General features: G+C 45.0%; 1 protein-coding gene across 3 annotated transcripts in view; it reads right to left on the bottom strand.

Moving 5' to 3' along the window:
• The window catches only part of LOC139388292 (neurexin 2a), a 284,104-nt gene that overhangs the window by 183,614 nt on the left and 77,334 nt on the right, over nucleotides 1-23,156 (bottom strand). For all 3 annotated transcript variants that reach the window (XM_071134879.1, XM_071134880.1, XM_071134881.1), the window contains 4 exons: nucleotides 16,000-16,441; nucleotides 14,926-15,309; nucleotides 11,535-11,738; nucleotides 5,836-5,862 (listed from right to left, as the gene is read on the bottom strand). In XM_071134879.1, the coding sequence (XP_070990980.1) occupies nucleotides 5,836-5,862; nucleotides 11,535-11,738; nucleotides 14,926-15,309; nucleotides 16,000-16,441 (1,057 nt within the window). The remainder of the gene's footprint in view (nucleotides 1-5,835; nucleotides 5,863-11,534; nucleotides 11,739-14,925; nucleotides 15,310-15,999; nucleotides 16,442-23,156) is intronic.

Below are 23,156 nucleotides of genomic sequence, written 5' to 3'. Positions count from 1 at the left end.
AACACTTGGAAAGTATTAGCATGTATTTGAAAATACAAAATTACACTGACTCAAATACACTCACATGAATTTAACCCAGGTATTTGAAAATAGTATTTGATAATACTTTCAAAAAGTATGCTATTTTTAGGAAATACTTGTAAAAATACTTTTAAATAGTTCCAATGATTCACATCATTTGAAAATATTCCAATACACAGAAAAATAAGTATTTAGATATCACATACTCGTGTATTTGAAGCCAGGTCTGATTCACAGCACAGTTTAATATTACGTTACATGATTTTAGTTTATTCGCTTTTATGGGGAGTTGTTTATCAAGCAAACATTGTTTCTGTGGTTATTTCCTGTAATTGATCTGCTGTTTGATCGTCTGAGTGGATGCAATGTTTAGGAGCTAACATTAGCATAAACTTATCGGGTAGAAATGTAATTGCTTCATGTCATTTCATTCCATTTCATTTTGATACCGTTGTTTTTTTGGTCTTGGTGTTGCGGTGATTACTGGTTGGTCCTGTGTTCTGCTGTGCTTCCTAGGGTGCGCGCAAATATGTGCAATTATTTGAAGGCTCATGCAGTGTGCGCTCCACTCCCTCCAGTTGTGTTTTGGTTTGGAGTTAGGCTTGTGCATATAATTGAACAAAGTTGATTCGAGGACTCAAGGCACACTTAACCAGCATGGCTACCACAGCATTCTGCAGCGATATGCCATCCCATCTGGTCTGCGCTTAGTGGGACTATCATTTGTTTTCAACAGGACAATGACACAACACACCTCCAGGTTGTGTAAGGGCTATTTTGACTAAGAAGGATAGTGATGGAGTGCTGCTTCAGATGACCTGGCCTCCACAATCACCTGACCTCAACCCAATTGAGATGGTTTGGGAGTCGGACCGCAGAGTGAAGGAAAAGCAGCCAACAAGTGCTCAGCATATGTGGAAACTCATTCAAGACGGTTGGAAAAGCATTCCAGGGGAAGCTGGTTGAGAGAATGCCAAGAGCGTGCAAAGCTGTCATCAAGGCAAAGGGTGGCTACTTTGAAGAATCTAAAATCTAAAATATATTTTGATTTGTTTAACACTTTTTTGGTTACTACATGATTCCATATCTGCTATTTCATAGTTTTGATGTCTTCACTATTATTCTACAATTGAGAAAATAGTAAAAATAAAGAAAAACCCTTGAATGAGTAGATGTATTCAAACGTCTGACTGGTACGGTATGTAAATGTGATATTTCTGTATACATACATATATACATACATATACACACATTTTCAAACATAGTATAGACTAAGGAAAGGGCTGGTTTGCATAGTCACAGCCACACTGAAGGAGTGAGAAGTAGTTTTCTCCACTCTGCTGACAAGGGTTTTTCCCCACTCATACAGTAATAAAGGCCTAGTGCACAAATTTGGTGAAATAATATATATATATATTATTATTTAAAAACAAAATATCAGGGGGTGCTGCAGCACCCTCAGCACCCCTACTTCCCACTATGGAAAACTAGTACATCTCTCCTCACCATTCTGCTCTCTGAATAATAGATGATTCCATATGTGTTATTTCATAGTTTTGATGTCTTCACTATTATTCACAACGTAGAAAATAGTAAAAATAAAGAAAAACCCTTGAATGAGTAGATGTGTCCAAACTTTTGACTGGCACTATATGTTGAAATTATGTTTATCTTCCATTGATGAACTATTAACCATGCTTAAGACATGGTTAATAGCTGTTGAGAATGCTATATTATGGTGTTTCTATCTTTTTTACTGAGAGAAATTTATTCCTGTCGCATTCACAGCCATATAAGGAGACATTAGAAAACAGAGCTTCAGAAATTCTGCTCATTTCCTGTTTGACGTTTCATCTTGGTTTCGCCTGTAGAATGAGTTCTGGGGCACTCACAGACAATATCTTTGCAGATTCTGAAACTTCAGAGTGTTTTCTTTCCAAAACGGTCAATAATATGCATAGTCGAGCATCTTTTCGTGACAAAATATTGCGCTTAAAACGGGAACGTTTTTTATCCAATAATGAAATAGCGCCCCTATAGATTTAAGAGGTTAAGACATGGTTAATAGCTGTTGAGAATGCTATATTATGGTGTTTCTATCTTTTTTACTGAGTGAAATTAGATTTGTCCGCCTAGATTGTGGGCCACATGGGTATGCTCCGAGGTGTGTCCATGGAGGAGATCCTATATACCTGTCTGTAATTGTTGCTCTTATTTGCTAGTGTTTGAATGGGAGGCTGGTCAGAGCCTGGTAGACCCCAGCTGTGTCTTTTGGCAGGGATAGCTGCATAGGTTTGATATCCTTTCAGTGTTTTGTTTGTAAAAAACATTTAAAAAATATTTTGGGCAACTTTAATTTTGTATCACCTATTAGTAAACCAACACCAGCTTTGGCACATTTAAGTTTGCCTTCTGCATTGAACATGCCCTAAAGACCGTGAAACACATGACCCCTTTCACACAGATGCACAATTATATCTAAACTTTTCACACAAAAATCCCATTGACATAAACACACAATTTACACCAGACTTTGAATAAGGCACAGTTTAGATTAATTTGTTTTTAAAATGCTGATTATTAAAGGGAAATGAATGAACATAGTTATTCTCTACATTAAAGAACATGACATGTCCCTGTGCAGCATTGTGAGGATGATTCTGTCTTGATATACTGCAGGCATAGTTGAGACTGAGTTGAGACTTTGAACATGCAAGCTATTGATGCAAATAAAAAAATGCTAATTTTGTAAAACAAATGTATCCTTTTTAGATGAAAGTACAGTGCCTTGCGAAAGTATTCGGCCCCCTTGAACTTTGCGACCTTTTGCCACATTTCAGGCTTCAAACATAAAGATATAAAACTGTATTTTTTTTGTGTAGAATCAACAACAAGTGGGACACAATCATGAAGTGGAACGACATTTATTGGATATTTCAAACTTTTTTAATAAATCAAAAACTGAAAAATTGGGCGTGCAAAATTATTCAGCCCCCTTAAGTTAATACTTTGTAGCGCCACCTTTTGCTGCGATTACAGCTGTAAGTCGCTTGGGGTATGTCTCTATCAGTTTTGCACATCGAGAGACTGAAATTTTTTCCCATTCCTCCTGCAAATTCCTCCTGCAAAACAGCTCGAGCTCAGTGAGGTTGGATGGAGAGCATTTGTGAACAGCAGTTTTCAGTTCTTTCCACAGATTCTCGATTGGATTCAGGTCTGGACTTTGACTTGGCCATTCTAACACCAGGATATGTTTATTTTTGAACCATTCCATTGTAGATTTTGCTTTATGTTTTGGATCATTGTCTTGTTGGAAGACAAATCTCCGTCCCAGTCTCAGGTCTTTTGCAGACTCCATCAGGTTTTCTTCCAGAATGGTCCTGTATTTGGCTCCATCCATCTTCCCATCAATTTTAACCATCTTCCCTGTCCCTGCTGAAGAAAAGCAGGCCCAAACCATGATGCTGCCACCACCATGTTTGACAGTGGGGATGGTGTGTTCAGCTGTGTTGCTTTTACGCCAAACATAACGTTTTGCATTGTTGCCAAAAAGTTCAATTTTGGTTTCATCTGACCAGAGCACCTTTTTCCACATGTTTGGTGTGTCTCCCAGGTGTCTTGTGGCAAACTTTAAACGACACTTTTTATGGATATCTTTAAGAAATGGCTTTCTTCTTGCCACTCTTCCATAAAGGCCAGATTTGTGCAATATAAGACTGATTGTTGTCCTATGGACAGAGTCTCCCACCTCAGCTGTAGATCTCTGCAGTTCATCCAGAGTGATCATGGGCCTCTTGGCTGCATCTCTGATCAGTCTTCTCCTTGTATGAGCTGAAAGTTTAGAGGGACGGCCAGGTCTTGGTAGATTTGCAGTGGTCTGATACTCCTTCCATTTCAATATTATCGCTTGCACAGTGCTCCTTGGGATGTTTAAAGCTTGGGAAATCTTTTTGTATCCAAATCCGGCTTTAAACTTCTTCACAACAGTATCTCGGACCTGCCTGGTGTGTTCCTTGTTCTTCATGATGCTCTCTGCGCTTTTGACGGACCTCTGAGACTATCACAGTGCAGGTGCATTTATACGGAAACTTGATTACACACAGGTGGATTGTATTTATCATCATTAGTAATTTAGGTCAACATTGGATCATTCAGAGATCCTCACTGAACTTCTGGAGAGAGTTTGCTGCACTGAAAGTAAAGGGGCTGAATAATTTTGCACGCCCAATTTTTCAGTTTTTGATTTGTTAAAAAAGTTTGAAATATCCAATAAATGTCGTTCCACTTCATGATTGTGTCCCACTTGTTGTGGATTCTACTGTAACCGCATTGCTCTCGATGACTATTCTCCTTGTGTTATGTACCTACTGTAACTGCATTGCTCTCGATGACTATTCTCCTTGTGTTATGTACCTACTGTAACTGCATTGCTCTCGATGACTATTCTCCTTGTGTTATGTACCTACTGTAACTGCATTGCTCTCGATGACTGTTCTCCTTCTGAAATATAAGATCTCTATTCACCTTAAAAATAAGGTTTACTATATGCTACTGTAAACATGTTTGTGATACTAGTATGTTGTAGGTTGCAGACGCTGTGCACCTTGGTGAGCAAATCAGGACCATGGACACCTCCCCACCAGAATACCCTGCGGCAGAGTATATACCCCTCTATACACTGGCTGAGGCAATCAGCCTGAGACAACATGGTGTGGGGAAAAGGTGGGAGCCATTACGACCTAGTCAGGTACCTGTGGTGTTTCTTATTTATGACTGTTACCACTGCCTCTACTGTATACAACAGATAATCTCCGCTTTGGGCCTACATTGGGCAACATCCACCAATACATTTTTTCCCCCTCCTGTTTTGTAAATTGTGCCGGTTCCTCTCTATGCTTACCTCCTAGCATTACTCCAATTATATGTTAAAATGGCGCTTGTAAGTGGTCAATTCACCGCATGTTTAAAATGCACAACAAGTTTTGGCCTAAAGAGAGGCTCTCCCAGATGGTCGAGGGCTCTAATTGACTATAATTTAGTTAAACTACTGGCAAATTTTGTCTGTTTAAAGTCATTTAAGATTTTATTTTATTTTACTGCCATTAAACTTCAATCCATCTAAATTCATAGGACAATTATGCAGCAACATACTTAAGGTTGCTATTTAAGGTAAAACATTTACTCTGTACACAATCTGTTGTCACGGTCTCACCTGTATAAAATTATTGAAGGAAAGTAGATGTAGAACAGATCTTCTGGCCCGTAGTAAAGAAGGTTTATACCTGTACTGACCAACATAAAAAACTAAGTAGTTACATCTTTCCTTGAATCCTAATAAATTGATTTGAAAAAGTCAATTGTAAGGACAACAGTTCAAATAGGTCACCCCCCCCCCCCCCCCTCTCCCTGAAAGCCCAATGGTATATTGCCATCTGGTGGTAAAGTATATTACTGCTGGAAGTTAGTAGCAGGGACTGGGAGCTACTGCCACTGTCTTCTCTATGAAAAGCACTGAGTACCCATAAACAGATGGTCTTTTTCTGTTGTAAAGAACAAGGGATCATTTTGTTATTCTGAAATGTGTTGCTTAGAGGATGAGTTTACCAAAGGATGTTCAGCTTTATACAGTATTTGATACTTTCTTTACAGTCCCTTACATTTTCAAGACAACCATGTGATTGTTGTACTTCATGGGGATAAACATTTGATATGGCTAATGTTAAATTCATTTAAAAGCATTAAAAGTAAAACAGACAGTGAGGTATAGAATACAGTTGTTCGGAAGTAGAGTTAAACATGATAGGAGTAACTTACTGAGGTTACAGTCTATCCTGATACAATCTGGTGAGAGAGAGAGAGATGGTGAGATAAAAAAAAATGATATATATAAGAAGATAAAGTAAAAATGTCACATCCTTCAAGGTACATTCTGCAGTTTCTTTAGACAGAGACCACCATCCGGGGACAAGCTCCAGAGTCAAAACCAGCCTTTTCCTCACCATAGCCACCATTCAGCACCCACTAACATACGAGCTGAGGGAGGTAATGTTACACTCAGGAGAACCAGTAATGTGCAGTGCCTTAGGAAAGTATTCAGACCCCTTCCCCTTTCCACATTACAGCCTTATTCTGAAATGGATTCCACTTCATCAATCTACACATAATACCCCATAATGGCAAAGTGAAAACAGGTTTTTATAAATGTTTGCAAATGTATTAAAAATAAAAAACTGAAATACTTTATTTACATAAGTATTCAGACCCTTTGCTATGAGACTTTAAATTGAGCTCAGGTGCACCCTGTTTCCATTGATCAACCTTGAGATGTTTCTACAATTTCATTGGAGTCCACCTGTGGTAAATTCAAATGATTGGACATAATTTAGAAAGGCACACATGTCTGTATAAGGTCCCACAGTTGACAATACAATTCAGAACAAAAACCAAGCCATGAAGTCAAAGGAATTGTCCGTAGAGCTCGAGACAGGATTGTACCAAAACATTTATGCAGCATCGAAAGTCCCCAAGAACACAGTGGCCTCCATCATTCTTAAATGGAAGAAGTTTGGAACCACCAAGACTTCCTAGAGCTGGCCGCACGGCCAAACTAAGCAATCGGGGGAGAAGAGCCTTGGTCAGGGAGATGATCAAGAACTCTATGGTCACTCTGACAGAGCTCTAGAGTTCCTCTGTGAAGATGGGAGAATCTTCCACAAGGACAACCATCTCTGCAGCACTCCACCAATCAGGCCTTTATGGTAGAGTGGCCAGACGGAAGCCACTCCTCAGTAAAAAGCACATGACAGTCTGCTTGGAGTTTGCCAAAAGGCCCCTAAAGGATTCTCAGACCATGAGAATAAAGATTCTTTGCTCTGATGAAACCAAGATTGAACTCTTTGGCCTCTAAGGCCATCCCTACGGTGAAGCATGGTGGTGGCAGCATCATACTGTGGGATGTTTTTCAGCGGCAGGGAATGGGAGACCAGTCAGGATCGAAGGAAAGATGAACGGAGCAAAGTACAGAGACATACTTGATGAAGACCTGCTCCAGAGTGCTCAGGACCTCAGACTGGGGTGAAGGTTCACCTTCCAACAGGACAACGACCCTTAGCACACAGCCAAGACAACGCAGGAGTGGCTTTGGGACAAGTCTCTGAATGTCCCTGAGTGGCCCAGCCAGAGCCCGGACTTGAACTTGAATCTCTGAAAGAACTGAAAATAGCTGTCCTGAGATGCTCCCCATCCAACATGATAGGACTTATCTGATAATCTGAAGAGAATAATGGGACAAACTCCCCAAAAGTGGTGTGTCAAGTTTGTAGCATCATACCCCAAAATACTTGAGGCTGTAATCGCTGCCAAAGTACGAAGTACTGAGTAAAAGGTCTGAATACTTACAGTACCAGTCAAAAGTTTGGACACCTACTCATTCAAGGATTTCAGAGACTGTGTGAATCAGGCCTTCATGATCGAATTGCTGCAAAGAAACCACTACTAAAGGACACCAATAATAATAAGAGACTTGTTTGGGCCAAGAAACACGAGCAATGGACATTAGACCGGTGGAAATCTGTCCTTTGGTCTGCTTGGTTCCAACCGCCATGTCTTTGTGAGACAGAGGAGGTGAACAGATGACCTCTGCATGTATGGTTCCGACTGTGAAGCATGGAGGAGTAGGCATGATGGTGTGGGTGTGCATTGCTGGTGACACTGTCAGTGAGTTATTTAGAATTCAAACACACTTAACCAGCATGGCTACCACAGCATTCTGCAGCGATACGCCATCCCATCTGGTTTGCGCTTAGTGGGACTATCATTTGTTTTCAACAGGGCAAAGACCCAGCACACCTCCAGGCTGTGTAAGGACTATTTTACCAAGAAGGAGAGTGATGGAGTGCTATATCAGATGACCTGGCCTCCACAATCACCCGACCTCAACCCAATTGAGATGGTTCGGGAGTCGGGCCGTGCTCAGCATATGTGGAAACTCATTCAAGACTGTTGGAAAAACATTCTAGTTGAAGCTGGTTAAGAGAATGCCAAGAGTGTGCAAAGCAGTCATCAAGGCAAAGGGTGGCAAAGGGTGGCTACTCTATTTTGATTTGTTTAACACTTTTTTGGTGACTACGTGATTCCATATGTGTTATTTCATAGTTTTGATGTCTTCAATATTATTCTACAATGTAGAAACTAGTAAAAATAGAGAAAACCCCTTGAATGAGTAGGCGTGTCCAAACTTCTGACTGGTACAGTATGTAAATGTGATATTTCTGTTTATATATACACACACACACACACACACACACACACACACACACACACACACACACACACACACACACACACACTTTCAAACATAGTATAGACTAAGGAAAGGGCTGGTTTGCATAGTCACAGCCACACTGAAGGAGTGAGAAGTAGTTTTCTCCACTCTGCTGACAAGGGTTTTTCCCCACTCATACAGTAATAAAGGCCTAGTGCACAAATTTGGTGGAAATAATATATATATATATTATTATTTAAAAACAAAATATCAGGGGGTGCTGCAGCACCCTCAGCACCCCTACTTCCCGCTATGGCAAACTAGTACATCTCTCCTCACCATTCTGCTCTCTGAATAACAGAATAGCTACATAGTAATTATGGCTTACCATAACCTGCAATGAAGGCTACAGTATGTACTACTATGCTAGTGTGGCTGAGGTGTGCTCTGGAGCTGTCAACCATCACAGAGCAGTGGATACAAACAGCCAAGAACCAGACTCACTACCTACAGACGTACTGGGCATGTTGTACACCATGACAATGTACAGTACCAGTCAAAAGTTTTAGAACACCTACTCATTCAAGGGTTTTTCTACATTGTAGAATAATATTGAAGACATCAAAACTATGAAATAACACATATGGAATCATGTAGTAACCAAAACAGTGTTAAACAAATCAAAGTATATTTGAAGAATGTAAAATATAAAATAGAATTGGATTTGTTTAACACTTTTTGCCACTTTTTTGGTTACTACATCATTTCATATGTGTTATTTCATAGTTTTGACGTCTACACTATTATTCTACAAGGTAGAAAATAGTTGTTTTTTTTTTAATTAAAAATGGAATGACTAGGTGTGTCCAAACTCTTGACCGGTACTGATGGTACAGTACTGTATGTTTTTAAGTGAGCTGGCCTCTCTGACTGTCTGTTCCTAGGACTGCAGACACACGGGCCGTTGAAGGGCTGAAAGGGTTGGGGGATGGACCAGCTAGCGACTGACCTGGGCATGGGTCAGAGAGATAGAGGGAGGAGGAGAGGGAGCGAGACAGGGGAGAGAGAGGGAGAGGGAGGAGAGGGAGAGAGACAGGGGAGAGAGACAGGGGAGAGAGATGGAGAGGGAGGAGAGGGAGAGAGACAGGGGAGAGAGAGAGAGAGGGAGGAGGAGAGGGAGAGAGACAGGGGAGAGAGAGAGAGAGGGAGGAGGAGAGGGAGAGAGACAGGGGAGAGAGAGAGAGACAGGGGAGAGAGAGAGAGAGGGAGGAGGAGAGGGAGAGAGACAGGGGAGAGAGAGAGAGGGAGGAGGAGAGGGAGAGAGACAGGGGAGAGAGAGAGATGGAGGAGGAGACAGAGAGAGACAGGGGAGAGAGACAGGGGAGAGGGAGGAGAGGGAGAGAGACAGGGGAGAGAGACAGTGGAGAGAGAGAGAGGGAGGAGGAGAGGGAGAGAGACAGGGGAGAGAGAGAGAGAGGGAGGAGGAGAGGGAGAGAGACAGGGGAGAGAGAGAGAGACAGGGGAGAGAGAGAGAGAGAGAGGGAGGAGGAGAGGGAGAGAGAGAGAGAGGGAGGAGGAGAGGGAGAGAGACAGGGGAGAGAGAGAGATGGAGGAGGAGAGGGAGAGAGACAGGGGAGAGAGAGAGATGGGGGAGGAGAGGGAGAGAGACAGGGGAGAAAGAGAGAGATGAGGAGGAGAGGGAGAGAGACAGGGGAGAGAGAGATAGAGGGAGGAGGAGAGGGAGAGAGACAGGGGAGAGAGAGAGAGACAGGGGAGAGAGAGAGAGGGAGGAGGAGAGGGAGAGAGAGAGAGAGGGAGGAGGAGAGGGAGAGAGACAGGGGAGAGAGAGAGAGATGGAGGAGGAGAGGGAGAGAGACAGGGGAGAGAGAGAGAGATGGAGGAGGAGAGGGAGAGAGACAGGGGAGAAAGAGAGAGATGAGGAGGAGAGGGAGAGAGACAGGGGAGAGAGAGATAGAGGGAGGAGGAGAGGGAGAGAGACAGGGGAGAGAGAGAGAGACAGGGGAGAGAGAGGGAGGAGGAGAGGGAGAGAGAGAGAGAGAGGGAGGAGGAGCGGGAGAGAGACAGGGGGGGAGAGAGAGAGAGAGAGAGAACACAGAGGAGATAGAGAGATGTACATAGACGTTGTGTATGATAGAGAAAACACAGAGGAGATAGAGAGATATACATAGACGTTGTGTATGATAGAGAGAACACAGAGGAGATAGAGAGATGTACATAGATGATGTGTATGAGTTGGGTTGTGCCGTGGCGGAGATCTTTGTGGGCTATACTCAGCCTTGTCTCAGGATGTTAAGTTGGTGGTTGAAGATATCCCTCTAGTGGTGTGGGGTCTGTGCTTTGGCAAAGTGGGTGGGGTTATATCCTTCCTGTTTGGCCCTGTCCGGGGGTGTCCTCGGATGGGGCCACAGTGTCTCCTGACCCCTCCTGTCTCAGCCTCCAGTATTTATGCTGCAGTAGTTTATGTGTCGGGGGCTAGGGTCAGTTTGTTATATCTGGAGTACTTCTCCTGTCCTATTCGGTGTCCTGTGCGAATTTAAGTGTGCTCTCTCTAATTCTCTCTTTCTTTCTCTCTCTCGGAGGACCTGAGCCCTTGTACCATGCCTCAGGACTACCTGACACGATGACTCCTTGCTGTCCCCAGTCCACCTGGCCGTGCTGCTGCTCCAGTTTCAACTGTTCTGCCTTATTATTATTGGACCATGCTGGTCATTTATGAACATTTGAACATCTTGGCCATGTTCTGTTATAATCTCCACCCGGCACAGCCAGAAGAGGACTGGCCACCCCACATAGCCTGGTTCCTCTCTAGGTTTCTTCCTAGGTTTTGGCCTTTCTATGGAGTTTTTCCTAGCCACCGTGCTTCTACACCTGCATTGCTTGCTGTTTGGGGTTTTAGGCTGGGTTTCTGTACAGCACTTTGAGATATCAGCTGATGTACGAAGGGCTATATAAATACATTTGATTTGATTTGATGTACATAGATGATGTGTATGATAGAGAGAACACAGAGGAGATAGAGAGATGTACATAGATGATGTGTATGATAGAGAAAACACAGAGGAGATAGAGAGATGTACATAGATGATGTGTATGATAGAGAAAACACAGAGGAGATAGAGAGATGTACATAGATTATGTGTATGATAGAGAGAAGAGTAAGTAGAACAAGACCTCTCTCATTACATCACTCTCACTGAGAAGCCGTGAGAGTTAGTGTTGTTAGCATTACCCAGGTTGACGGTGAGTTTGACCCGGCCCGCTTCCAGCTCCAGACGCAGGGTGTCAGCTGAGTCCTGGGAGGTGGTGGCCAACAGCAGCCCAAAGGCCCTCTGGGACATAAAGCGTAACGCCACGTCCTCGGCCTCCGTGTGCATGCTGACTGGCAGTGTCACCTTCAGGTACATGCTTCCATCATAGCTCAGCACTGTGGCCTCTGTGTGTGACACCCAAAGACAGGGAAACAGGGTTAGCTAATGTTTTGGTCACAAATGTTCCCGTACAGCACAGAACAATTTCCTATACACTCAACACTGAATAAGCACATGATTCAGAATAAATTAAGAATTCAATGTAAGATGTGATCATTGGTGAACCACATCTAACAGTGTTTTTCCATGTATGTCTGTTGGTCAGTTTCCTGCAGGAACACTAGATGGCAGGAAAAGCCTGTAATACACCACACAGCTCTGTTATGTGATGCCTCTCTAATCATCCTCTTCTCATAGATTTCTATTCAGGCCACAAATAGGATGAGGATTCCATTTATATCCCTCAATGTTATCAGCCAAATGGCTTCACAATGGGGTTGCTCTCCTCTCTGTGAGAAAGATCTCTGTGGTAGATGCAGGGTGATTTAGACTTCTGGAGAGCCCACCACAATACTGATGAATCAGCAGTGTTTATTCCTCACGTACTGCCACTTCACTAACAGATCGCTAATGAAGTGGGAAGTTACCCCTTGAATGACTCACATAAATGTAATTTAATTTACATTGTCTGTATGAAATATCTGAAAACTTTAAAAAGTTTTGCGGTATCTATTCAACCGGGAACAACATTCCCCCCCTCTCTCACCACTTTCACAGTTTCCCCAACCCACTGTCCATCTCTCACCACTTTCACAGTTTCCCCATCCCGCTGTCCCTCTCTCACCACTTTCACAGTTTCCCCAACCCGCTGTCCCTCTCTCTCACCACTTTCACAGTTTCCCCATCCCGCTGTCCCTCTCTCACCACTTTCACAGTTTCCCCAACCCGCTGTCCCTCTCTCTTACCACTTTCACAGTTTCCCCAACCCGCTGTCCATCTCTCACCACTTTCACAGTTTCCCCAACCCGCTGTCCCTCGCTCTCACCGCTTTCCACAGTTTCCCCAACCCACTGTCCCTCTCTCACTGCTCTCACAGTTTCCCCAACCCGCTGTCCCTCTCTCTCACTGCTTTCACAGTTTCCCCAACCCGCTGTCCCCCTCTCATCACTTCACAGTTTCCCCAACCCACTGTCCCTCTCTCACCACTCTCACAGTTTCCCCAACCCGCTGTCCCCCTCTCACCACTTTCACAGTTTCCCCAACCCACTGTCCCTCTCTCACCCCTTCACAGTTTCCCCAACCCACTGTCCCTCTCTCACCGCTCTTACACAGTTTCCCCAACCCGCTGTCCCTCTCTCACCACTTTACAGTTTCCCCAAACCGCTGTCCCTCTCTCACCACTTTACAGTTTCCCCAACCCACTGTCCCTCTCTCACCGCTCTCACAGTTTCCCCATCCCGCTGTCCCTCTCTCACCGCTCTCACAGTTTCCCCAACCCACTGTCCCTCTCTCACAGCTCTAACAGTTTCCCCAACCCACTGTCCCTCTCTCACCGCTCTCACAGTTTCCCCAACCCGCTGTCCCTCTCTCTCACTGCTTGCGGTATCTATTCAACCGGGAACAACATTCCCCATCCCGCTGTCCCTCTCTCACCACTTTCACAGTTTCCCCAACCCACTGTCCATCTCTCACCACTTTCACAGTTTCCCCAACCCACTGTCCCTCTCTCACCACTTTCACAGTTTCCCCAACCCGCTGTCCCTCTCTCTCACCACTTTCACAGTTTCCCCATCCCGCTGTCCCTCTCTCACCACTTTCACAGTTTCCCCATCCCGCTGTCCCTCTCTCACCACTTTCACAGTTTCCCCATCCCGCTGTCCCTCTCTCACCACTTTCACAGTTTCCCCAACCCACTGTCCATCTCTCACCACTCTCACAGTTTCCCCATCCCGCTGTCCCTCTCTCACCACTTTCACAGTTTCCCCAACCCACTGTCCATCTCTCACCACTTTCACAGTTTCCCCATCCCGCTGTCCCTCTCTCACCACTTTCACAGTTTCCCCAACCCGCTGTCCCTCTCTCTCACCACTTTCACAGTTTCCCCATCCCGCTGTCCCTCTCTCACCACTTTCACAGTTTCCCCAACCCGCTGTCCCTCTCTCTTACCACTTTCACAGTTTCCCCAACCCGCTGTCCATCTCTCACCACTTTCACAGTTTCCCCAACCCGCTGTCCCTCGCTCTCACCGCTTTCCACAGTTTCCCCAACCCACTGTCCCTCTCTCACTGCTCTCACAGTTTCCCCAACCCGCTGTCCCTCTCTCTCACTGCTTTCACAGTTTCCCCAACCCGCTGTCCCCCTCTCATCACTTCACAGTTTCCCCAACCCACTGTCCCTCTCTCACCACTCTCACAGTTTCCCCAACCCGCTGTCCCCCTCTCACCACTTTCACAGTTTCCCCAACCCACTGTCCCTCTCTCACCCCTTCACAGTTTCCCCAACCCACTGTCCCTCTCTCACCGCTCTTACACAGTTTCCCCAACCCGCTGTCCCTCTCTCACCACTTTACAGTTTCCCCAAACCGCTGTCCCTCTCTCACCACTTTACAGTTTCCCCAACCCACTGTCCCTCTCTCACCGCTCTCACAGTTTCCCCATCCCGCTGTCCCTCTCTCACCGCTCTCACAGTTTCCCCAACCCACTGTCCCTCTCTCACAGCTCTAACAGTTTCCCCAACCCACTGTCCCTCTCTCACCGCTCTCACAGTTTCCCCAACCCGCTGTCCCTCTCTCTCACTGCTTTCACAGTTTCCCCAACCCACTGTCCCCCTCTCACCACTTTCACAGTTTCCCCAACCCGCTGTCCCTCTCTCACCACTTTCACAGTTTCCCCAACCCGCTGTCCCTCTCTCACCACTTTCACAGTTTCCCCAACCCACTGTCCCTCTCTCACCGCTCTTTCACAGTTTCCCCAAACCGCTGTCCATCTCTCACCACTTTCACAGTTTCCCCATCCCGCTGTCCCTCTCTCACCGCTCTAACAGTTTCCCCAACCCACTGTCCCTCGCTCTCACCACTCTCACAGTTTCCCCAACCCACTGTCCCTCTCTCACCGCTCTTACACAGTTTCCCCATCCCGCTGTCCCTCTCTCACCACTTTCACAGTTTCCCCATCCCGCTGTCCCTCTCTCACCGCTCTCACAGTTTCCCCAACCCACTGTCCCTCTCTCACCGCTCTTACACAGTTTCCCCATCCCGCTGTCCCTCTCTCACCACTTTCACAGTTTCCCCATCCCGCTGTCCCTCTCTCTCACCGCTCTCACAGTTGGGACCCAGGTAGCCCGTGCTGGTGCAATCACACACATGACGGTTCCAGCCCTCGCGGCACTGCCCACCGTTGCCACAGACGTCTCTGCCACACCTGATGTGTGTTTCCCTGGTGCAGAAGCTGCTGACTCCAGAGGCACTCTGGATCTCTGCCAGTCTCCTCAGGTCCCGGCTCCGCCCATCCATAAACAGGTCCCGCATGCAGCCCACGTAGCCCAGGTTGAGGGGGGCCGTCCAGACTTCTGGGGGGAGGATGAGGCGCTGGCGTGCCTCGGGCAAACCCCCCAGGTACATATCGCCCTCCAGGTCTAAGATCTCATTGCCTTCATTCGCAGAGAATGGTGTGCTGCGGCTGTTCACCGAGATGGAGCCTGAAGGAAAAAACAGAGTGAGTCAACTATTATCAAGGCTGTCTCACCTCACTGCATGTGTGTTTGAGAAGATGTGCAGGTGTGTGTGAGTAATGAGTGTTGGTGGAGGAGTGGGAAGATAAAGTGAGAGTGTGAGTTCCTGTGTTGCTATTGGAGGATGTGATAAACACAGTGGTTCTAGCTATTCATTAGGATATAACATCAAACAGAAGAGGATATCCACAAGGTATACCAGGTGTAAAACTGTGGAATGACTAATGAAGAAGAATGTCTCAGGTCTTTGTCATAGCATAATCCTAAACTGTAAGCAAACCGGCTGGAATCACTGGGCTCGGCTAATGAGGACAGACATTTCCCCACATGAGGTAGGTGACAGTATAATTGGCCACTTGCAAAATAGGTTAAGGCAATTTATGAAATGTCATACATAGATTATAACTGCTAAAAATAAGACTGTAATTAAAACTGGATATGCACACAGCATCTCTGACTGCAGCAAAGAAACATTAAAAGTAAGCTAAAATATGAGTGTCTCTATATAGTTATAGTGAATGTAATTTCACAAGCCAGAAACTTTGTCATCTCACTATGGGACATGCCCCCATTAGGCTCACTGGTTGAAGCCTTATTCAATCTCACCTAACGGGCCAATCAGAGCTTATCAGAACCTTCATGTGTGCTTCCCCTCACCTTTACGCCCCTCCCTCTGGAAGTCCACGTGGCACCACTCCCCATCGTTGACCCTCTTGTTGCTGGCCTTCATCTTGATGCTGCCAGAGCCCATGTCCATCACCAGGTAGAGAAAGCCGTCCATTAGCTCCATGGCAAAGTAATGAGCCCTGGCCTGCCTGTCTGGCTGTCTGTCTAGGTCCTGCAGACGTCTGTCCCCGTGGCTGAACAGCAGCAGGCCGCTGGGCTCCGTGGTCCGGAAGTCAAAGGAGATGGAGCCGGTCTTCTTGGTGTTCCACCTGGGCAGGGTGAGGTAGGAGGCGGGCGTGTCGAAGGTGACTGGCTCCAGGGCCGCCACATCCTCACAGCGGAATGTCAGGTCACCGTGAACACTGACCTGAGGGTCCCGCTCTGCAGCCAGACGAGACAGCTCCAGTCTGAACTCATTGTTCTTGTAAACCACCTATAGGGACAGGAACAGGGGACAGGACTGTCACTGAGTGGGTGGCTGCGGAGAGACCAATTTCTGTCCTGTTATTGACCTCATTCCTCACTCTTTTCTGTGATTGTACTCAATAACAAACCTTAAGATTCAAGCAACAATTTGTCATTCATTGAAACTGTTTCTATCTATGAAATGTGACAAAAGATTCCCCTGAGTAATTGTATATATTTTTTACAGTCAGACTTCAAACAACAACATACATAATGCCATTAATCATTACTAGACATCCACTCCAGACATTACAGAATACATGACTGAATAGATTACAGAATACATGACTGAATAGATTACAGAATACATGACTGAATAGATTACAGAATACATTACAGAATACATGACTGAATAGATTACACAATACATTACAGAATACATGACTGAATAGATTACAGAATACATTACCGAATACATGACTGAATAGATTACAGAATACATTACAGAATACATGACTGAATAGATTACAGAATACATTACAGAATACATGACTGAATAGATTACAGAATACATTACAGAATACATGACTGAATAGATTACAGAATGCATTACAGAATACATGACTGAATAGATTACAGAATGCATTACAGAATACATGAGTGAATAGATTACAGAATACATTACAGAATACATGACTGAATAGATTACAGAATACATTACCGAATACATGACTGAATAGATTACAGAATACATGACTGAATAGATTACAGAATACATTACAGAATACATGACTGAATAGATTACAGAATGCATTACAGAATACATGACTGAATAGATTACAGAATGCATTACAGAATACATGAGTGAATAGATTACAGAATGCATTACAGAATACATGACTGAATAGATTACAGAATACATTACAGAATACATGACTGAATAGATTACAGAATACATTACAGAATACATGACTGAATAGATTACAGAATACATTACAGAATACATGACTGAATACAACACATCAGATCATAAATTGAATCTCCCTGCCTGCCACCCTGCCAGTCTGTCTGCCTGCCCTGTCTGTCTGCCTGTCTGTCTTCATGCTTGTCTTTATGCCTGCCTGTCTGTCTTCATGCCTGCCTGTTTGTATTCATGCCTGTCTTCATGCCTGCCTGCCTGTCTTCATGCCTGCCTGCCTCTCTTCATGCCTGTCTTCATGCCTGCCTGCCTGTCTTCATGCCTGCCTGCCTGTCTTAATGCCTGTCTTCATGCCTGCCTGTCTGTCTTCATGCCTGCCTGCCTGTCTTCATGCCTGCCTGTCTTCATGCCTGTCTTCATGCCTGCCTGCCTGTCTTCATGCCTGTCTTCATGCCTGTCTTCATGCCTGCCTGCCTGCCTGTGTTCATGCCTGCCTGCCTGCCTGCCTGCCTGCCTGCCTGCCTGTCTGTCTGTCTGTCTGTCTGTCTGTCTGTCTGTCTGTCTATCATGCCTGCCTGCGTGCCTGTCTGTCTGTCTTCATGCTTGCCTGCCAGTCTGTCATGCATGCCTGCCTGTCTGTCTGTCATGCCTGCCTGCCTGTCTGTCTTCATGCCTGCCTGCCTGTCTGTCTTCATGCCTGCCTGTCTGTCTGTCTTCATGCCTGCCTGCCTGTCTGTCTTCATGCCTGCCTGTCTGTCTGTCTTCATGCCTGCCTGCCTGTCTGTCTTCATGCCTGCCTGCCTGCCTGTCTTCATGCCTGCCTGTCTGTCTTCATGCCTGCCTGCCTGTCTGTCTTCATGCCTGCCTGCCTGCCTGTCGTCATGCCTGCCTGCCTGTCTGTCTTCATGCCTGCCTGTCTGTCTTCATGCCTACCTGCCTGCCTGCCTGTCTGTCTTCATGCCTGCCTGCCTGTCTGTCTTCATGCCTGCCTGCCTGTCTGTCTTCATGCCTGCCTGTCTGTCTGTCTGTCTGTCTGTCTTCATGCCTGCCTGCCTGCCTGCCTGTCTGTCTTCATGCCTGCCTGCCTGTCTGTCTGTCTTCATGCCTGCCTGCCTGTCTGTCTGGCTTCATGCCTGCCTGTCTGTCTGTCTGGCTTCATGCCTGCCTGTCTGTCTTCATGCCTGCCTGCCTGCCTGTCTGTCTTCATGCCTGCCTGTCTGCCTGTCTGTCTGTCTTCATGCCTGCCTGCCTGCCTGTCTGTCTTCATGCCTGCCTGCCTGTCTGTCTTCATGCCTGCCTGCCTGCCTGTCTGTCTGTCTTCATGCCTGCCTGCCTGCCTGTCTGTCTTCATGCCTGCCTGCCTGTCTGTCTGTCTGGCTTCATGCCTGCCTGTCTGTCTTCATGCCTGCCTGCCTGCCTGTCTGTCTTCATGCCTGCCTGCCTGTCTGTCTGTCTTCATGCCTGCCTGCCTGCCTGTCTTTCTTCATGCCTGCCTGCCTGTCTGTCTGTCTGTCTTCATGCCTGCCTGCCTGTCTGCCTGTCTTCATGCCTGCCTGCCTGCCTGTCTGCCTTCATGCCTGCCTGCCTGTCTGTCTGTCTTCATGCCTGCCTGCCTGTCTGTCTGTCTTCATGCCTGCCTGCCTGCCTGCCTGTCTGTCTGTCTTCATGCCTGCCTGCCTGTCTTATATATATATAAATGTTTTTTACCCCTCCACCACCCCACTCTTCGGAGGACAAATATCTTTACGTTCTTTACAGCTTTTCTGCTACATATACATACATTTTACATATACATTTTACATATACATTTTACATATACATTTTACATTTACATTTTATATATACATTTTACATATACATTTTACATATACATTTTACATATACATTTTATATACATATAGTTGAAGCCAGAAGTTTACATACACCAAATACATTTCAACTCAGTTTTCCACAATTCTTGACATTTCATCCAAGTAAAAATACCCTGTCTTAGTTCAGTTAGGATCACCACTTTATTTTAAGAATGTGAAATGTCAGAATAATAGTAGAGAGAATGATTTATTTCAGCTTTTATTTCTTACATCACATTCCCAGTGGGTCAGAAGAAATTCCTCCTGACAGAGCTGGTGTAACTGAGTTAGGTTTGTAGGCCTCTTTGCTCGCACACGCTTTTTCAGTTCTGCACAATCTTTCTATGGGATTGAGGTCAAGGCTTTGTGATGGCCACTCCAATACCTTGACTTTGTTGTCCTTAAGCCATTTTGCCACAACTTTGGAAGTATGCTTGGGGTCATTGTCCGTTTGGAAGACCCATTTGCGACCAAGCTTTAACTTCCTGACTAATGGCTTGAGATGTTGCTTCAATATATCCACATAATTGTACTGCCTCATGATGCCATCTATTTTGTGAAGTGCACCTGTCCCTCCTGCAGCAAAGCACCCCCACAGCATGAAGCTGCCACCCCCGTGCTTCACGGTTGGGATGGTGTTCTTTGGCTTGCAAGCCTCCCCCTTTTTCCTCCAAACATAACGATGGTCATTATGGCCAAACAGTTCTATTTTTGATTAATCAGACCAGAGGACATTTCTCCAAAAAGTATGATATTTGTCCCCATGTGCAGTTGCGAACCGCAGTCTGGCTTTTTTCTATGATGGTTTTGGAGCAGTGGCTTCTTCCTTGCTGAGCAGCCTTTCAGGTTATGTCGATATAGGACTAGTTTTTACTGTGGATATAGATACTTTTGTAACTGTTTCCTCCAGCATCTTCACATGGTCCTTTGCTGCTGTTCTGGGATTGTTTTGCACTTTTCACACCAAAGTACGTTCATCTCTAGGAGACAGAACGCGTCTCCTTCCTGGACGGTATGACAGCTGCGTGGTCCCATGGTGTTTCTACTTATGTACTATTGTTTGTACAGATGAACGTGGTACCTTCAGGCGTTTGGAAATTGCTCCCAAGGATGAACCAGACTTGTGGAGGTCTACAATTTTTTTTCTGAGGTCTTTGCTGATTTCTTTTGATTTTCCCATTATGTTTAGCAAAGAGGTACTGAGTTTGAAGGTAGGTCTTGAAATACATCCACAGGTACACCTCCAATTGACTCAAATTATGTCAATTAGCCTATCAGAAGCTTCTAAAGCCATGACATAATTTTCTTTAATTTTCCAAGCTGTTTAAAGGCACAGTCAACTTAGTGTATGTAAACGTCTGACCCACTGGAATTGTGATACAGTGAATTATAAGTGAAATAATCTGTCTGTAAACAATTGTTAGAAAAATTGCTTGTGTCATGCACAAAGTAGATGTCCTAACTGACTTGCCAAAACTATAGTTTGTTAATTAACAAGACATTTGTGGAGTGGTTGAAAAATGAGTTTTAATGACTCCAACCTAAGTTTATGTAAACTTCCAACTGCAACTGTACATGGTACTTTTATATAAAGCAGTCACTTAACAATAATAATTTACCAAACATCAGCTCTCAGCCACTCTCATCCCATCCCACCTATCACCATAGACCTCAGCTCTTTAATCCCGCCCCTCAGCCACTCTCAGCCCATCCCGCCTATCACCATAGACATCAGCTCTTTAATCCCGCCCCTCAGCCACTCTCAGCCCATCCCACCTATCACCATAGACATCAGCTCTTTAATCCCGCCCCTCAGCCACTCTCATCCCATCCCACCTATCACCATAGACATCAGCTCTTTAATCCAGCCCCAGCCACTCTCAGCCCATCCCACCTATCACCATAGACATCAACTCTTTAATCCCGGCCCTCAACCACTCTCAGCCCATCCCACCTATCACCATAGACATCAGCTCTTTAATCCCACCCCTCAGCCACTCTCAGCCCATCCACCTATCACCATAGACATCAGCTCTTTAATCCCGCCCCTCAGCCACTCTCAGCCCATCCCACCTATCACCATAGACATCAGCTCTTTAATCCCACCCCTCAGCCACTCTCAGCCCATCCCACCTATCACCATAGACCACCCATCGCCCAACCCTGCTCATTGTAAGGTTAATTTTAAGTGCATGTTGTGGTTTTTTAACAAGTCTGTCTGTCTGTCTGTCCGTCCGCCCGTCCGTCCGCCCGCCCGCCCGCCCGCCTGCCTGCCTGCCCGCCCGCCTGCCTGTCTGTCTGTCTGTCTGCCTGTCTGTTACATGTACACTGTTCCTGTGTGCAGATGGAGGCAGTAGGCAGGCACAGCTGAACATGTTTTTCATTTTCACACCAACGGCACTTGCAGTCAAAAGCTGACTGACGCCCTGCTTCAGGGTGATAACTTCAGTGTCTCTCTGAATCAAAATACACAAGCAAGCAGCTTGGATTCACACGATACAATTACCAGTAATCGCCAGGCCAAAAAAATACATCTCATGAGAAGAATAAGAAGTGAACCACAGTATGAAAAATGCAATTGTTGGAGAGTCAACTTCAGCCATAGGTGGGAAAAGTAGTAAAAATGTCAGAATGACACTCAATACCTCTCTCTTTTTTGGTAGTATCAATCATACTGATACAGACTCCTGATGCCTGTTTCAGCGTAACATTGTGTGATAGATATTGGAGGACTACATAGTATCAGAGCTAGGAGGTTTCTTTGGGAATTACTGATACACTTACACTACAGTTCAAAAGTTTGTGGTCACTTAGAAATGTCCTTGTTTTTGAAAGAAAAGCACGTTTTTTTGTCCATTAAAATAACATCAAATTGATCCGAAATACAGTGTAGACATTGTTCATGTTGTAAATTACTATTGTTCTTGGAAATGGCTGATTTTTTATGGAATATCTACATAGGCGTACAGAGGCCCATTATCAGCAACCATCACTCCTGTGTTCCAATGGCACGTTGTGTTAGCTAATCCAAATATAACATTTTAAAAGGCTAATTGATCATTAGAAAACCCTTCGCAATTATGTTAGCACAGCTGAAATCTGTTGTGCTGATGAAAGAAGAAGCAAAACAACTGGCCTTCTTTAGACTAGTTGAGTATCTGGAGCATCAGCATTTGTGGGTTCGATTACAGGTTCAAAATGAACTTTCTTCTGAAACTCGTCAGTCTATTCTTGTTCTGAGAAATGAAGGCTATTCCATGCAAGAAATTGCCAAGAAACTGATGATCTCGTACAACATACTCCCTTCACAGAACAGAGCAAACTGTCCCTAACCAGAATAGAAAGAGGAGTGGGAGGCCCCGGTGAACAACTGAGCAAGAGGACAAGTACATTAAAGTCTAGTTTGAGATACAGACACCTCCCAAGTCCTCAACTGGCAGCTTCATTAAATAGTACCCACAAAACACCAGTCTCAACGTCAACAGTGAAGAGGCGACTCTGGGCTGTTGGCCTTCTAGGCAGAGTTCCTCTGTCCAGTGTCTGTGTTCTTTTCTTTTTATTGGCCAGTCTAAGATATGGCTTTTTCTTTGCAACTCTGAAGCTGCCAACGATGATATATTTTTTAAAAGGCTCAGTGTCGTTATCCTCGTAAGGGGAAGGTGCTGGAGTATTGAAAACGGGAGATCCAATCATTTTGACCCCAATCTTCTTAGATTTCTTTGCATTACTTGTTAAACAAAATCTCTTTCTCTGAGCAATTGTATTGGTAGAAAATTATACAACTTGTAAAAAAAATATATAACATACTATATAGCTCACTATTTGTATTATTTATTTTAGACTGTCTTTTTTGCTGATCTTAATCAAGGGATCCAATCCTTTTGGATCCCAATGTAGATCCCACTGTATATTGTTCAACCTGCTATCAAATGTATGTTTATCAGTAATTCCCTTCAGACCCATCCTAGCCCTGA

This window comes from Oncorhynchus clarkii, chromosome 29 (assembly GCF_045791955.1).
Source record: "Oncorhynchus clarkii lewisi isolate Uvic-CL-2024 chromosome 29, UVic_Ocla_1.0, whole genome shotgun sequence".
Taxonomy (NCBI): domain Eukaryota; kingdom Metazoa; phylum Chordata; class Actinopteri; order Salmoniformes; family Salmonidae; genus Oncorhynchus; species Oncorhynchus clarkii.
The sequence above is the reverse complement of the archived record's forward strand: the minus strand, read 5'-3'. Positions and strand labels throughout refer to the sequence as shown.